The 17,343-nt window shown below is 43.4% G+C and overlaps 1 protein-coding gene across 1 annotated transcript in view; it reads right to left on the minus strand.

The window, feature by feature from the left end:
• Positions 1–17,343, minus strand: part of ABCA13 (ATP binding cassette subfamily A member 13) — a gene marked incomplete at its 5' end in the record, with an annotated part of 301,195 nt that overhangs the window by 111,376 nt on the left and 172,476 nt on the right. The window contains 5 exons of the mRNA XM_084621105.1: positions 5,229–5,579; positions 6,982–7,100; positions 8,848–8,932; positions 9,925–10,017; positions 11,105–11,354. Coding sequence (XP_084477231.1) covers positions 5,229–5,579; positions 6,982–7,100; positions 8,848–8,932; positions 9,925–10,017; positions 11,105–11,354 — 898 coding nt within the window. The remainder of the gene's footprint in view (positions 1–5,228; positions 5,580–6,981; positions 7,101–8,847; positions 8,933–9,924; positions 10,018–11,104; positions 11,355–17,343) is intronic.

Below are 17,343 nucleotides of genomic sequence, written 5' to 3' on the forward strand. Positions count from 1 at the left end.
TTTTCTTGCAACACAGAATTCATAAACTTCTTTATTATTGTTTTACATTTCAAGTTAGAAGTACAGCTCAGCCCCATATAATCACGATATCTGTATTTGAAAGAGACGTCTAATCTACTCCTTTTATACAGGTGAATGGTATGTGCCTTCCAACAAATGTTTTCCCTTTGAAACCTGCAGTTAAAACCTGTATTTTCAGAAAAGGAAAACACAAATAAGCTGATGAGCAAGGAAGGGGTAGTTTTGAAAGTTCCCAACACTCAAAATGTGTTTTGGTCATTTACCCTAAGAGCATAACTTTCCTCCATGTTATTAAATCAATTTCATGTCGTGTTTCGCATGTATGTGTAACACTTCCCTCTTCTTGATAAAGTTGCACCTGTTCAAATGTTTGTAATTATGGCACTCTTCAGTGGTTGACAATTAAGCCGGGCTGAAGTAACGCATAGGCACTATATGGTGCCACGTCGAGCCCCGGCACCTGGAGTCATATGATTACGCCAGAATCAGAGTTTTCACTTAAATAAAAGTCAGTTTCTAGCTCTCAGAATTGCAAAGAAAATCTTGAAATGTGAGTGGAGTGTTACAGCAATGCCTGAGTCTACAGAAGGCCTGCAACAATAGCTCTGAAAAATGTAAATTGTCCTATTGATCTTTATGTAGTATTAACGCCTAGATCTACTGCCCTGCCAACACCACCCCAACAGAGGTCTCTGAATGGCAAGAGAGGAAGAGTGCAGAGAGCCCAGGCCCACTCACCCTCCCAAACATATACAGTTCAAGCGCAAGTGTAAATAATGGGAAGCTTCTGTGGATATAAACCCTGCTACCAGTGACAGATTAAGATTCTCCCATAGCTCCAAGAGGCCTATGAAGCAGGAAGTCCCATGCTGCACATATACAATTTAGCTGGCACACATATGATCTGTCTGTACGTGACCAAGCATTTGATCAATGCTATCTTAGGGTTGTATACTGCTGCTCAACACTGTACTATCTGAGTGTCTGTTATCCACGTGGCTGGGACAACTTTTCTAGGCAACTGATTAATTAAGAGGAAACCCTGAGAAAGAAAAAGTTACTCACCTTGTGTAGTAATGATGGTTCTTCAAGATGTGTCCCCACTATGGGTTCTCCTCTGTTGGTGTGCTTATATCCCTGCACTGCTGGTTGGAGAACTTTGGTAGCAGTGTCCGTTGCATATGTGCTGTCTCTCCTTGTGCCCTACCACAAGGCTAGCCCATGCGCCTGGGCTAACACCCCTCCCGCTCCCCCCCACACACATAGTTCTTTCTCTACCACAGAGTCATTGACAAGAACTCAGAAGCAGAGGGGAGAAGGGCAGATTGTGGAGCACCCATAGGGAGTCACATCTCAAAGAACCATCGTTATTGCTTGAGGTGAGCAACTTTTTCTTCGAGTTGTGTCCCTATGAGTGCGCCATTGTTGGTGACCTCTGAGCAAAATCCCTACCAGAAGGCTGGGGCTTCGGAGTTGGGTCACTTACAGATGACAATACTGTGGAGCTGAAGATGGCACCTGAGGCAGAGTCCCCAGCGATCACCTTCTGAAAAAGGTATGGACTGATGCCCATGTCGCCACTCTATAGATTTCAGAGATAGGGACATTCTTGAAGAAGGCAACGGATGAGGAGAACAATCTCGTGGAGAGTGCGCGAATATTATCTGGTGGGGTCATGATGCAGATCTGATAACATCGTCTAATGTAGTTTGAGATCCATTTGGCGAGTCTCTGGACTGATATTGCTGAGCCCTTCAATCTTTACACAATAGAGAGGAACAGTTTAAGAGATTTCCTGAAAGCCTTCGTTCTATCCAGGTAAAAGACTAGGGATCTCCTGACATCTAGCATGTGGAATATAGCCTCCCTGTTGTCACAGTGCGGCTTGAAGTAGAAAAGTGGAAGGTGAATAAATTGGTTCATGTAGAATGGAAACATTACCTTAGGGATGAATTTTGGATCTGGCCTGAGCACAAGCTTGTCCCGAAAGAATACTGCATAGGGGGGCTATGCCATCAGAGCTGCTATTTCTCCTATTCTCTGATAGCCAAAGTAATTGTAATCAGGAAGGCCTTCTTCATTGAAAGGTATGTAAGCAAGCAGGTAGCCACAAGGCCAAAAGGAGGTCTAGTCAGGCCTTTCAATATCAGGTTTGGGTCCCACATGGGAGTAGACTGTCAGGGTTGTGGGAAAAGGTTTTCTATATCCCTAAGGAATTGTTTAGTGGTCAGGTGTGATAGCACTCAGTAGCTCTCTATTTGACTGTGAAAGGCTGCTATAGCCAGTTGGTGGACCCTGAAGGAACTGATGGTCCCGATTTAAAAAAAAAAAAAGAAAAAGAAAAAAGTGTTAGTACATAGTCTAGGATCTTTGGAAAAGTTGCAGATGCCAGAGAGATTTGTGTGGAAGTACACTGAATCCAAAACCTGGACCATTTTTGTAGGTAAGATGGGCATGTCGAGGACTTTCTACCTTGCAGTAATACCTCTTGTATCTCCTTCAAGCAGGAGCTCTCTGTGTATTGGAACCATGAAGGAGCTACACCTTGAGGCCAAGAATCCCCAGGATGGGATGTAGGGTGCGTCCTTTGTTCTGCGAGAGGAGGTAAGGAATGGATTGGAGAGAGATTGGCGGGCACATAGCGAGTTGTGACAGGTAAGGATACCAAGTCTGTTGGCCAAATAGAAGCAATCAGTATGACATATGCTCCTTCTCTTTTTATTTCTAATAGGACTTTTGACTGTTGGGTAAACAGAGGAAAGGTATAAAGAAGGTCCCTGTCCGAAGGGAGAAGGAGAGCATCGCTCAGGGAGTGTTGTCCCATCCCTGCTCTGAGCAGTTGCATGGACATTTCTTGTTTAGGTAAGTGGCGAACAGGTCTGTGGTTGGTCCCCCACCACCTGAATAGGTCATGAAGCACTGCTGAGTTTATCTCCCGCTCATGGTCATGTGGGAATTTGCGACAGACAGTCTGCGATCAAGTTTTGAGTGCCCAGAAGGTAAGCAACTGGTAGTGTGGTCAAATTATCCTCCCTCTGTGCAGAGGCAATCTAGCTCCCCTTTGCCAATTTATGTAGTACAAACATGTTATGTTGTTTGTTAGGACTCTCATGTGTGATCCCTTGATCAGCAGGAGGAAATGGGTGCAGGCATTCCTGACTGCCCTGAGTTTGAGGAGGTTGATGGGGAGAAATATCTCTGTGGATAACCACCTGCCTTGTGTCCTGAGGTCATTTAGATATGTGCCTTATCCTATGATGAATGCATCGGTGGTGAGAAGCAACGATGGGGAGGTTTCTGAAAACGGGATCCCCTTGCAAACATCTGCTAGGTCTTTCCATCAGTCCAAGGACTTTTTGATCCTGGTGGGCAGTGACAGACATTTATCTAGTCTGTCTCTGTTTGGTCTGTAAACTGAACTGATCCACATCTGGAGGTATCACATGTGAAGCCTGGCATGTGGTATTACTGCTGTAGCTGCTGCCATGTGCCCCAGCGTAGGCAGTGTCTGGGGCACATGGCAGCAGTGTCTGGCTGATATTTGTGGGCTGCTTTGAACAGTGTCCATGAACGGGGCCAAAAAGAGGAATCTGTGTTAAGATAAGAGAACTCTGACGTGTAAGGAGTCAAGGTCAGCGCCTATGAATTCCAGGTGCTGCACTGGAATAAGAGTTGATTTCTGGGCGTTGATCTGTAGGCCTAGTTCTGTGAATAAATCTATTGTAGATCTGGTGACTCAGTGAGTCTCTTGAAAGGACTGAGCTCTGAGAAGGCAGTCATCCAGGTACTGGTACATCATGATCCCTTGAGAGCACAGGTGCACAGCCACTACTGAGAGAACCTTGGAGAATACTCTTGGAGTGGCTGATAACTGAAAGGGGAGTACTCTGTACTGGTACTGGGGTCTTGCCCTAGGGTAAATCTGAGGAACTATCTGTGAGATGGTAGGATTGAGATATGGAAGTACGTGTCCTGAAGGTCAAGGGTCGAAAACCAGTCTCCCTGTTCCAGCAGTGGAATAATCATTGCTAGAGTGACTATCTTGAATTTTTGAGCTTTGACAAACATGTTGAGTGCTCGGAGGTCTGATCTGGGTCTCCAACCTCCCTTCCTCTTGGGTATTAGGAAATAGCAAGAATAAAAACTTTTGCCTTGTAGATGTTGAGGTACTGGCTCTAAGGCTCCTAACTAGAGGAGACAAACTATCTCTTGTCGTAGTAAACTCTTGTGAGAACTGTCCCTGAAGAGGGACAGGCAGGGGGTAAGGAGGTAAAATGGATGGAGTAGCCATTCTGAACAATCTCCAAGACCCATCAGTCCGATGTTATGCATTCCCAGGTCCTGCACAACATTGCCCGGTGGTAGTCAAATGGGTAGGAAGCGGTGGTCAGCTGTAGTAGTTGGGTGGTGTGATCTATCAATGCCTTGACTAACACATCAGAATTGGTGCTTGGAAGTGGATGGTAAGGATCTGTGGGCCAGATGATTTAGGCCCAGGGAATTTAGTTTTCTTCCTCCGTGGCTTGTAGTAGTGCTGAGTAAGGTATTGGGAGGTGCATGGTTTGTTCTGGGGCTGTGGACTAAATTTTATCTTTTGTCCTAGCATGTAGATGCCCAGGAAGTGGAGAGTGGTCCTAAAATCTTTGAGATATGAAGAGAGAAGTCTGTCTTCTCTGTGAAGAGTTTAGTGCCTTCAAAGGGAAGGTCTTTGATGGTCAACTGCATCTCCTTAGGGAAGCCCGACAGGTGTAGCCACGATACATATTGCATAACCACCGCTGTGGAGATGGATTGGGCTGCTGTGTCAGCTGCATTGAGGGCAGATTATAGCACCATCTTGGCCGTTAGTTGTCCACCCTGAATGACGGCTTTGAACTGGTCACAGTGCAACTCAGGCAGCTGATCAATAAAGTTGCTAAGTTTCAAATAGTTGACATTGTCATATTTTGCTACTGGGGCTTGGTAACTGGCAACTCATTGTAGCATGGCCAAGGAATAGCTTACTTCTCAAAGAGGTCCAAGCACTTCTAATCCCTGTTGTAGGGAGTGGATCTCACTTGGTGTTGATGACCACAAGAGTTCACAACACCCATCATAATGGAGGTGGGTGGAGGGTGGGAGAAAGGTAATTCCATCTCCCTATCTGGGGCATAATATTTATTGGCCCGCTTTCAAGTAGGCACCACTGATGCTGGGGTCTGCTGTACAGTTTTGCAGGGTCCAGGAGAGCCTCATTAATAGGGCAGGCTATTTTAGAGGACAAGGGGGAGCATAGAATGTCAAAGACCTTGTGATAGGTGTCCTTGATTTCTTCTAATGGTGTCTGTAGAGTATCTACAACTCTCTTTGCCACATCGTGGAAAAGCCAGAATTCACAGGCCAACAAAAGTGGTGGATGCATGATGGCTTCATCTGGGGAGGAGGAGGAGGAGATGTTGGTACTCAGAGTCACCGCTTCCTTAATGTCACCATCCTGTTCCTCCACAATCTCTTCTGGAGATTCCAAGGCTCTGGATGCTGTGGTGGAGGGGAAGCATCTCAGGGGTTCATGGGTGAGGCTAGAAGCCCAAGAGGCATGGGGGGTGATATGCAGCCCAAGGATCCCAATATGGTGGTAGCATAAAGCCTGGTGCTGGTGCCTATGGCTGGCTCTACTAAGGTGGTGATGGTGGGGAGGTCTAAGGGTATGACTGAGGACCCTCTTGGTAATGAGCATCATAGGGAGCATGAGAGGAGTAAAGAGACACGACCTCCTCTGGTTCTCTGTTTGAGTCTGCACTGGAGAGTGGGGCTGCGTGGGGCAGCGGAGAAGACTCTGTGTCGAGGTCCCAGTACCAAGGAGTCTCTGGTATGTTGGATACACGGAGATCTCTAGAGTGCCGGAATTCTGACAGTACCAACTGACTTGGAGCCACTGGCAGAACCAAAGGGACTGGAGATCTTGCTTGCACTGACCAGTCCAGTGCCGGATGGGGCATCGATGCCACTGCCATTGCTACAGTGCATACCAGCAGCATCTTCTTAGTGGAGTGCTGGCTCCTGTCTTCGTCCTCCAGTGCCATTGACTTGGTGCCTGTCCCCATCGGGTCCTTAGGCATGTCAATGTCACATACCGCTCCAGATCTTTGTGAGCTGTGGGAACCGGGCTGGGATTACCTCAGTACCAACAGTACCAAGGATACAAAGCATGTCAGAGATCATTTACGGCTGGCTCAGGGCTCACTCTGGGGACTTCCGGCTCTCTTTTTTGATGACTTGAGAGAGGGGTCTCTGGCTGATTTCTTCAACTCACAAACCCTGGATGTTTAGGTCTATGGGGAAGACTCATGTCTGCCAGGTGACTCTCGGTGTGGGTCCAGGGAAGGTTAGAGGACTGCCTCCGTGAAGATAATCTTCTGTCTCAACACCCTGTCCTTGCGAGGCCTGGATCTGAGCTGCTGGCAGAGTCCATGCTTCTGTGGAATATGGCCTTACTTGAGGCAGCATATGCACTGGGAGTGCTTGTCTGCTACATGGATGGCCTCTTTGCAGGAGAGACATTTGTTGAAGCCCAGTGAACCCTGTGGGGTGGGGTGAAGGGTCTCCGATGAAAAAGTTGGGGTGGGGGATTTGTGGGGGAAGTGTGTTTGTTTGTCTGTTTGTTTGGGAAGAACGTACAAAAAGAAAAAACTACAACTAAGTCTCGGGAGACTGACTAACTATAGAAATGTAAAAGAAGGTGATGGTCATAAACAGATTGCTAATAGCTTAATCTCTAGCCCTGGAGGTTGAAAAGGAACTGAGCAGGATTAGCCCCTGTGCACTGGGCTAGCGTCATGGTGGGGCACGAGGAGAGAGAGACCATGTGCGGGCCTAACGGACACTGTTATTGAGGTTCTCCGACGAGCAATGCAGGGACGCAAGCACACCTACAGCGGAACACCCATATGGACACTACTCAAAGAAGAATTTTAAAATTACCTTGCTTTGTTTGTAGACATGATTAAGTATTCTTCCACACTGAAACCCGAGAGGTTGTACAGAACATGCCCTTTCCTGTTCTCCAGGTAGGCAGCAGACACATTGAAGCTTGGACACTTCTGGAAAACAATATACATATATCAGTAAGGTTATTTTAAAAACCTCAGCCACTATTTTTTAGCCATGATTCTGAATACACACTCAAACTTTACTGCCTTGCTTTTCAGCTGGATTGGCTTTTTCTGGCTTTTATAACTTTTCAACAAATTAGGTATGTTTTTTATGTTCATAGGACATCTGAAATCGTGGTAACTGTCACTAGTAAATCAAAGCCACCTTTTATTTCCGTTGTAACCTTATCAGTCAACTTTGTTTTGGAAACAACATTTTTTATCATGCAATTTTGGGAAAGTTTACAGCAATGAAAAGGCAATGAGACTTTTACAGCCACCATCATTCATCTGCTGAAGCTGAAAATAAACACAAAAAATTCATTGAACAGAGTATGAGGGGGAGACAGGATTCAAATTCATGTGATGTGTTTGATGAGAAATACATGAAAACTTTCTTTAATGATTTATGGGAATTCTCTCTTTGGGCCAGAGAGTAGGAAGAAGAGACACAAAAATCTGGTGAATGAGGAGGGATGTAATATGGTGGACATAAGCTCACAAACAACTATCTACTCCAAGATCTTTTCCTCAGAGGCTGGCTTCATTTTCAAATGTGAGCAAATGAACTCAAAATGCTGTCCTAATAACCTGCAGATTTCTAACTTCTATCAGCTGGGGGGGGGGGGGGAGAGAACACACTCTTCCAACCCTGAAATTAGACGAACTTTCAGTTTATTAAACATTATTTTGTATTTTAACCACTTAATTTTGTAGTTTAATTTCCATATTGTCTTAAAGGCAAAGTTCTGCCTGCTGATATAAGTTCAACTCCTCTAACTTGTGTTATCTCAATTCAAGTGGTATGAGCACGATGGAGGGCAATTTTTTACCCTAATATTGCTGGTATTGATGGCAGTGTACATTATATTCAGATAATAGAACATTTTCATATAGAGAGATTCTCTGCCCCCTCCCCAGCCCCCAAGCTTAAGCTCTATTATCTCCAGAGCAGATAAGAATAAACTACAGTAATAGAGGGTGGAAGTGGGGCAGTGATCTGTTCATTCTTATTACAGTTACAAGACTATTGCAGGATGCAAATGAGGGCTTGGGAATAGATAGGGGTCACTTGGCTAACAAAACCCCAGAGTGGTGTTGTTCACAAGCGCACAAGGTGGAGGACAAAAGTTCCATTGTGCAGTTGCAGGCCACATTTGCAGTCCTTGTGCTATCCTGCATACAAGGACTGCTTCCTGCTAGTGTTTCACTGGGTTCCAACACCCCATCCCAACCTCCAAAGGGTGAAGAGGAGATGAGACCAGTCCCCAGCCTTCTCTGCACTGCCAAGTTGAGTTTGATAGCCATAGATCAAATGCTGCTAAGACAGGTTTGAGCCCCAACTCCACAAATGCCCAGATCTTGGTTTTGCTGGGCTTATCACATTCAGATTTACACAAAATTATATCTGAAATGTCTGACAGCTATCTTGGGGAAAATATGTCTTTAACAAAAAATTGTTTCATATACAGTGTCCTCACAGTGATACATTTCTGGAAGATATGATAGTTCACAAGGTTGACATAGTGACGGCAAGTGTTTTGTCTAGATGTAGCCTAATATTATTTTATACATTATTTCCCTGAAAACTTTAGAAAATTAAGTCAAAGCAATACTAGAGACAGAATGAAAATCACCAGTCATAATGAGCCCAATCCATTAGTTTCATTTTGTTAAGGAAAGGAATAAAATATACCCGATGATCTGTCACACACCCACATGCATCCAAGAATTCCTGTGGTGGACTAGGCTCAGTCTGCCAGCATGAATCATTTTTTCTACTGGAGCAAAAATAACAATAGGAACAATCATTAAAAGATAAACTATAATATTTTATCTAACAGTGGATGTCGAAAGAATGACAAACAGATGCTGTATCTTGACCACCTCCATCTTCACCACCTCCACAATATTGGTGCTAAAACAATGGTTGTATTGTTGTTCAATGAAATGTCAGTTTTATTCATCGTGGATCAGTGTAATAACTTCTGACATTTCTCACTTAGTGGCTTCTAACTTGTCACTGCAAACATCTGACAAGTGCATGCAAATCAATATTTCCCTGAGCAAACAGCCAATTAGTTGTACACCAGGTTTTTGTGTGCGTAACACGGATGCAAGTAAACATACTACCCAAACCAGTAATGTCTAACTTGGAAAATCTGGCCTTCTCTTTAACAAACATTGATTCAGTATAGTGTCACTAGCAGTTACTGACTGTATCACCAACCTTCATTCTTACTGACTTCGGACCTGATCCAAATCCTGCTGAAATTAATTGGAACGTTCCCACAGACTTCAATGGGACTTAGAAGCCTATTATGCATTTCAGCTAGAACCCAGCTCATTCATCAATACAATTTTTTAAAAGTCATACTAAAATGGTCAAACAAAGCATAAGCTGTATGGACATACTACATAAAATAGGACATAAAATTATTTAATCACAGGATTCCATGTTATCCATTCTTTTACTTTTGGAGGCACATATATATTGCATAATAATAATACATAATATATTCTATTAAACTTACATTTCATAAGGAAAGATTGAATCCAGTGTTCTACATCTAGTGAAGATTATTCCTATTCAGGCAGCTAATAGCTAATAACTGTTTAATGAATAAATATTATAACATTAACATAAAATCTTACAAAACATGAAATATAAATAGTAACTATTGATTCACTCCCCCTTGCGAGAATCTCTGTATCAACAGCAGTAATCATTAGTCACTTAGTACTTTAAAAAAGTTGCATTGTTCATACTTACACATCTTGTCTTGAATAGGTGCATGGGTGATCCTGGCCTGCAAAATGTCTCAACAGCACATAAGAAAGGTTTCCTAGATCATCACTTTCAGTGCTGCTCAGAGGAAAGGGGGAATAAATAAGGTCATTAGAACTAAGGAGATCCACATTCAAGTACAAGATAGAAACTGAGGCAGCATAAAATAACTCTGTTCAAAACATGTGCCCTAGCTATATAGTCACAATAGCTTTGAGACAGAAGAATAGCTCACAGTTTATTTCACTGATTAAAAACTAACATTTTTTAATAACTAAACTAATGGTGAAGGATTTCAAAGTAAAGGTTACTACATGGACCTTAACTCTGCCTATCCTCCAGTTATTGGCATGAATCTCCATCAGTTGCCATAAAAAAGAAATTTAAGTCTTTCACATTTCATGTATAAGTTCAACAGTATGGACTTTTGCTTTATGATACAACCTGCATCCTCCTTTTTGACCTATGTCAGGTGCAGGAAGCATCTCTATCCAATATTGCAAGGCAATATATAGTATTGTGGCCGTCTGTTGTCTGCACTTGGTATAGAAAAGGACTGCGGACCCTGTAAACTGGGCTGCACCGACAGACATTGACAGATCCAAAGGAAACACCTGCAGAGCTAGTACGTTCCACAGCCATAAGTACAGCAGTTAAAAGTTCAATAACAGAGACGCTAGATCTTATAACTGCTGGCTTGCATTTGTAGACCAAGAAAGCTTTATAGGCAATGCCTCCAGACCTAGTAAACCAAACAGAAATAAGCTAAAGCAATAAACATATGCACATGTGTATGATTGTGTGCACACACATACATTATATAAAAATGGTAATGACCCATCTTGAAAGAGATTGCCCAATCCAGCCTGATCCAAAGCCTCTGTACTTTCTCCACCATTTGCTTTGTGCCTCAGCACATAATAAGATGCATTTCTGTTATTCAAATAGATGCAATTTACCCATCACTATTATCCACACAATTGAAATAAGTGACTAACAAATTTTTGATGGGGTGAGCAGCTCTCAAGACATTTTGTTTTTAAAAAATCCATTTGCTAGAAAATGTGAGTTTGATTACTCTGCTTAGAGAAAAAAAAACTTAAATAATCAAAAATGACGATCCTGCTCCAGAGTTACTGATGATGATGATAAACAGGTTTTTTACCTAAAGAAGGAGGATTCTGCGTTGTCATAAAGGCCTGGCATCAGCTTGAGTGAAGGATAATCAATAGCTAATGGCTTCACAGTAAACAACGCCATTGCCATGGCGACAAAGAGGACAGGGAGCAGAACATTTGATAGAGCTCCTCTCCAGTCTCGCCTGGTGTGGTGAAACCGCTTCATTATAAGGGCAGCAATCTGTGTGAGAACAAGCCTTGTTCCACGCACACTCCGGGCATCCAGGAGTGAGCTACCTGCCGGGAGACAGACAAAGCTCTTCACAAACATGCACTGTCATTTCTGGGAAATCACATGATTCTCATCTGATGCTAGATCCGTAAACAGAGAACATGATGACCTCTTTAAAAAAATCTCTCTCTTTCTCTCTCTACCTTCCCTGGGAAACATTTAGTCTCTTATCAAGGACAAAAATAAAACAGCCATAACAACAAATGATGATAAAACAAAATCACAGGCCCAATCTTGCACTCCTGACTCAGATAAAAATAACTACTGAAGTCAATGGTGGAAGTCAATGAGAGTTTTGCTTAAGTATGGGCTGTGGTGCAGTTCGAAGGAACTGGAACAATAAACCCACAAACAATCCTGCATACCATTTTCGGTATAAGGCATTTTGTGTTTTCAAAGTGCTATACAAATATTCTCTCAAATTTCAACATTTAGCCACAGGCCTCAGGAGGAGGCGTTATAGAGCTGCATTGCTCCACAAGGCATACAGGGCCCTCAGAAATGCACAAATCTGGCCACAGCAACCCAGAGAGGATTTTGCCACCTGCAGTGGTATTTGGAATGGTGCAACATGATCCTATGATAACCGTGGGTTCCCCCTGAGAATCGTGAGGCATCTCGCTATTATCTGCCCTTAGCATGAGGAAGTCTTGTCTGTGCCGGCTGTGGATCAGCTCCCTGAATCCACCAGCCTTTGGCAACACGAGCACAACCTTCCAGGCCTTGCTCTCCCTCTACGGGTTAGCAATAGGCACACACCAATCCCCGAATCCTCCCAGTATCCTTCTGCAATGCTCAGTACCTGTTCCACTGAACATACACACGATTGTCTGATTTGCTACTCCCAAAGGAGTAGTACTCACCAGCTTCCAAGATTCAACTCAGGATCCTCAATCTACGTAACACACAACACATATTTTACTTACACACACACAAACAAAGAATAAGTTTATTATCAAAGAACAGGTTTCAGAGTAGCAGCCGTGTTAGTCTGTATTCGCAAAAAGAAAAGGAGTACTTGGGGCACCTTAGAGACTAACAAATTTATTTGAGCATAATCTTTCGTGAGCTACAGCTCACTTCATGGAAGAACAGAGATTCAAGTAACAGAATGTAAGAATATTGGAAAGCAAAAGCATAACATCTCCTACAAGATACCTTATCCTATGTCATTTTCTCAGCATTTTCAACCAGGCTGGCTGAAATCCCCCCTTTCACAAGATCAAGGCCGCTGTCAGTTCGTCTTTATAGATGACAGGATAACTGGGGGTTCATCTGCACCCCAGATATAGTTTCAAAAGTTCCTTCTCACTCCTAAGCAGGATGACCCTTCTTGTTTTTTTTCTTTCCCACACGCCCACATAACCTGTTGATTAACATCTTGCTCAGACTGTAAATGGGTGCCCATTGCAAAACCAATACTTAATTTGCACATGACTAGCCAAGTGACATAAGTGTTTCTTCTCCCTTTGCCTCTGCTCCGCAGGTATGAAAAAAAGAGTGGTGGGACCAAGGTCCCATCTCATCTCTGCCGCATTTGGGGCCCTGTGCACAACTGTGAGAGTGCCGAGTATACAATTTTGTCATGCCCTTGCCGAGGCCATGAGGGGGGGTGGGGAATCCCTGGATAAGTGCCTGTTATTATAGTCTTGACCTGTGTGGACATCAAGGATCTGATCTAACTCCCACTGAAATCAATGAGACTTTTTCAGTTGGCTTTAATAGGAGCTGGGCCACCTATCAAGAGAAAATATTGTAATATCACAGGAACTAAACGTGAAAAAGTCCCATTAATGCATTCAGTTCATCTCTCTGTCAATACAGGAATCTCCCCTATAGAACATGTTCTAATGTTTTATCCAACCAAACTGATGGCTCCAAATCCCAGCTGACAGATCTTCCATCACTACCCTATGGGAAACCCCATCCATGGTTAAACCCCTGTGAATATTGCTAATTACTTCCTCTTCATTCTTGACATTAATACCCTTCAAATATGTGTAACACTATTACCATGCCCCTTACCACCATTCAGTTGCAGGTTAGCCAAACTCTCTGTGTGTGTGTGTGTGTGTTTATATATTTATATTTCTACTTTCTCTTTCGGTTAAAATACACTGGTCTCTGGGGTTGCTTTTTAACAGCAGGTGTTTGTAGTGTTGTAAGACCGAATGGCTTGTTTGCACTAGGGCTCAATAAGATCTAAGAAGAACTATCATATCTAGTTAGATTTGTCCCTCTTATCTTGCATTCTATGTATTGAGCTGTTCATAGATGTTATTTCTGCACTAGATTTTAACCATTGTTTGTGCGGGTGCTTTCAGTTAGCCTCGGAGTCAATTGTCTCTTGCCTTTCATGGTTTCTTCTGGTGCACTGGAATTTTCTTTAATTTTGAAAGGTGACTCCTCATATTGGCATGGGGCGGTGTTTTATATAGAGAACAATCTCAGTTAAACATAAAATGATGGCAGTTGCAGAGGGAGGGGAAAAGGTCAGTGAGTACAAATCCAGAAGAAAAGAGTTAGTTTTGATACAGATAAGGGGAGAGAAGTTGGACTGATGAAGATAGAGATAATATCAAAAGCTGAATTTACTTGCATCCGAGAGTGCTAAAGGAGTTGGCGGCTGTGATTGCAGAACCATTGGCCATTATCTTTGAAAACTCATGGCGATTGGGGGAAGTCCCGGACGACTGGAAAAAGGCTAATGTAGTGCCCATCTTTAAAAAAGGGAAGAAGGAGGATCCTGGGAACTACAGGCAGTCAGCCTCACCTCAGTCCCCGGAAAAATCATGGAGCAGGTCCTCAAGGAATCAATCCTGAAGCACTTACACCAGAGGAAAGTGATCAGGAACAGTCAGCATAGATTCACCAAGGGAAGGTCATGCCTGACTAATCTAATCGCCTTCTATGATGAAATTACTGGTTCTGTGGATGAAGGGAAAGCAGTGGATGTATTGTTTCTTGACTTTAGCAAAGCTTTTGACACGGTCTCCCACAGTATTCTTGTCAGCAAGTTACAGAAGTATGGGCTGGATGAATGCACTATAAGGTGGGTAGAAAGTTGGCTAGATTGTAGGGCTCAATGGGTAGTGATCAATGGCTCCATGTCTAGATGGCAGCTGGTATCAAGTGGAGTGCCCCAAGGGTTGGGTCCTGGGGCCGGTTTTGTTCAATATCTTCATAAATGATCTGGAGGATGGTGTGGATTGCACTCTCAGCAAATTTGCGGATGATACTAAACTAGGAGGAGTGGTAGATACGGTGGCAGGTAGGGATAGGATACAGAGGGACCTAGACAAATTGGAGGATTGGGCCAAAAGAAATCTGATGAGGTTCAACAAGGATAAGTGCAGGGTCCTGCACTTAGGACGGAAGAATCCAAGGCACCGCTACAGACTAGGGACCGAATGGCTAGGCAGCAGTTCTGCGGAAAAGGACCTAGGGGTGACAGTGGACGAGAAGCTGGATATGAGTCAACAGTGTGCCCTTGTTGCCAAGAAGGCCAATGGCATTTTGGGATGTATAAGTAGGGGCATAGCCAGCAGATCGAGGGATGTGATCATTCCACTCTATTCGACATTGGTGAGGCCTCATCTGGAGTACTGTGTCCAGTTTTGGGCCCCACACTACAAGAAGGATGTGGATAAATTGGAGAGAGTGCAGCGAAGGGCAACAAAAATGATTAGGGGTTTGGAACACATGACTTATGAGGAGAGGCTGAGGGAACTGGGACTGTTTAGTCTGTAGAAGAGAAGAATGAGGGGGGATTTGATAGCTGCTTTCAACTACCCGAGAGGTGGTTCCAAAGAGGATGGTTCTAGACTATTCTCAGTGGTAGAAGATGACAGGACAAGGAATAATGGTCTCAAGTTGCAGTGGGGGAGGTTTAGGTTGGATATTAAGAAAAAACTTCTTCACTAGGAGGGTGGTGAAACACTGGAATGCGTTACCTAGGGATGTTGTAGAATCTCCTTCCTTAGAAGTTTTTAAGGTCAGGCTTGACAAAGCCCTGGCTGGGATGATTTAATTGGGGATTGGTCCTGCTTTGAGCAGGGGGTTGGACTAGATGACCTCCTGAGGTCCCTTCCAACCCTGATATTCTATGATGCTATGATACTTCAGACATTTGGCTTTTGAAAAGCATAGGCCAAATTCTGTGCTCATTCCCATACTGTATATCCTCAGTGAAAGTCCATTGATCTACATGGTCCATTGCACAGAACTTGGCCAATGGGTTTCTTGTTGCATTCAAAATTCTGTACATTTTGTCATAAGAAATTGCAATATTATAAACCATACAACAAGTTGAGTTTGCTGAAGACAGCATAAAAGTGTCTTTAACTAAGGCTGTATTTTTGTAACTTACACCGAGGGGGCTGGTGAGAACAGGTAGGGGACAGGAAGTAAATATCAAGCCCAGTGATGAAATATTAAGCTTTACTCACTGGAAATTATGACCATTTAAATTAGCATGTCTGGAGGGGAACAAAAGGAGCAGTATCTTCCTTGGAGAAATTTCACCTCTTTAACTCACAATCTGCACCTTTGGCTCCCTACTTTGCATCAGTCCCATATAGTTCACCATTCATGCTCTTTAACGAAGGTTGAAAACTTTGGCATCACTTTAATTTCAGCTAGAGTCACAATTTAAGACACTCTTATGCTTGAATTCCCCAGATAGCCCCACACAGGCAGCAACATATATGCAGGCTTAACTGTGGCTTTGAAAGCCATGGCAACGGAAGGGGGATGCAAGCATGTACCATACTAGTGGATTAGCCCCAGGATTCTGTTTCCAGACCTCTGAGGCAGCCGGAATGCCTCCAGGGTCCCTAGAGACACACCACATCTCTGTTTTGAGAATTTTGAATTTGCAGCATGCACTCCCCTGACCTCAGACTTCCAGCTGGTGCTGCCCTAGCACAGATTCAAAGAGGCATGGAAGGGATCCCTGCTTTCTATTCTCACTCTGCACTTGGGCTCCCATACAGTGTCAGTCATGGTAGGCTCTATGAAGGTTCACAAACTACAATGCACGTCTGCATTAAATATGCTACTGAGCCAAATTATTCACTACATGCTTGATACAACACGCAGCACAGCCCACAGACGTTTTTCTACTGTCTTTGATGGACATTAAATCAAGGCCTAAATGCAGTCGCACTTAAACGACAGAGGTTACACTAGCTCTGGGGAGCATTTATCCCACTCTTCTCACCTCCTTCTTCCCCTCACGAAAGTGATTTTTATTTCAGAACAAGGAAAACAAGCCAGACCGGCTGAAATAAATCACTGTAAAATCTCCATGAAAGAGAAAGCGAAATGTATTTCTCACATGGCAGGAAACCTCAGAACCCAGCTCCCTGAACACCTACCAGGGACAACGGTATCATAATGTAAACCCCCCCTACATTTATAGCTGCACATGACATAGTTTGTCTCTGGGGTTTGGGTCCATTAGAGAGAGAAGGGCTTAGCTACAAAATTCAGATCCACATCTGCATTCCAAACCCCACCTTACAGTCCCTGGGATGTTTTGATGTTGGGTTTGGGAGCCATATTTTTAATTAAGACTGCTTAAGAGAACACAACTTGAGTGAAAAAAGAAGAGTTCATTTAATGGATTTCTTATGTACTTTTAAATCTCTACCAGGAATACTGACCAAGATTTTTGCATGTGACAAGGGATTTTGGATGTCTGATTTAAGACACCTTGAAGTACCCTGGTTATCAGAGGATGGTATTCCATACTTTCTGAAAATCAGACTCTCTTAAAGCATCTCACAATTGAGGCACACAAAATTAGTGACTTTTTAAAGTCTTGGTCAATGCATTTTCAACAGAACAGTATGTTGCTGAGATAAAAGCACAAATGAATAACATGGCCACATGGGAATAAATCACACAATGGGATCTGAATCATTCACAGTATCTGACTTTTGGAACATAATTCACAGGTCCAAGGTAAAAGACAAATATGGTGATTTCTTA

This window comes from Lepidochelys olivacea (genome assembly GCF_965140295.1).
Source record: "Lepidochelys olivacea isolate rLepOli2 genome assembly, chromosome: 2".
NCBI classification, from domain to species: domain Eukaryota; kingdom Metazoa; phylum Chordata; order Testudines; family Cheloniidae; genus Lepidochelys; species Lepidochelys olivacea.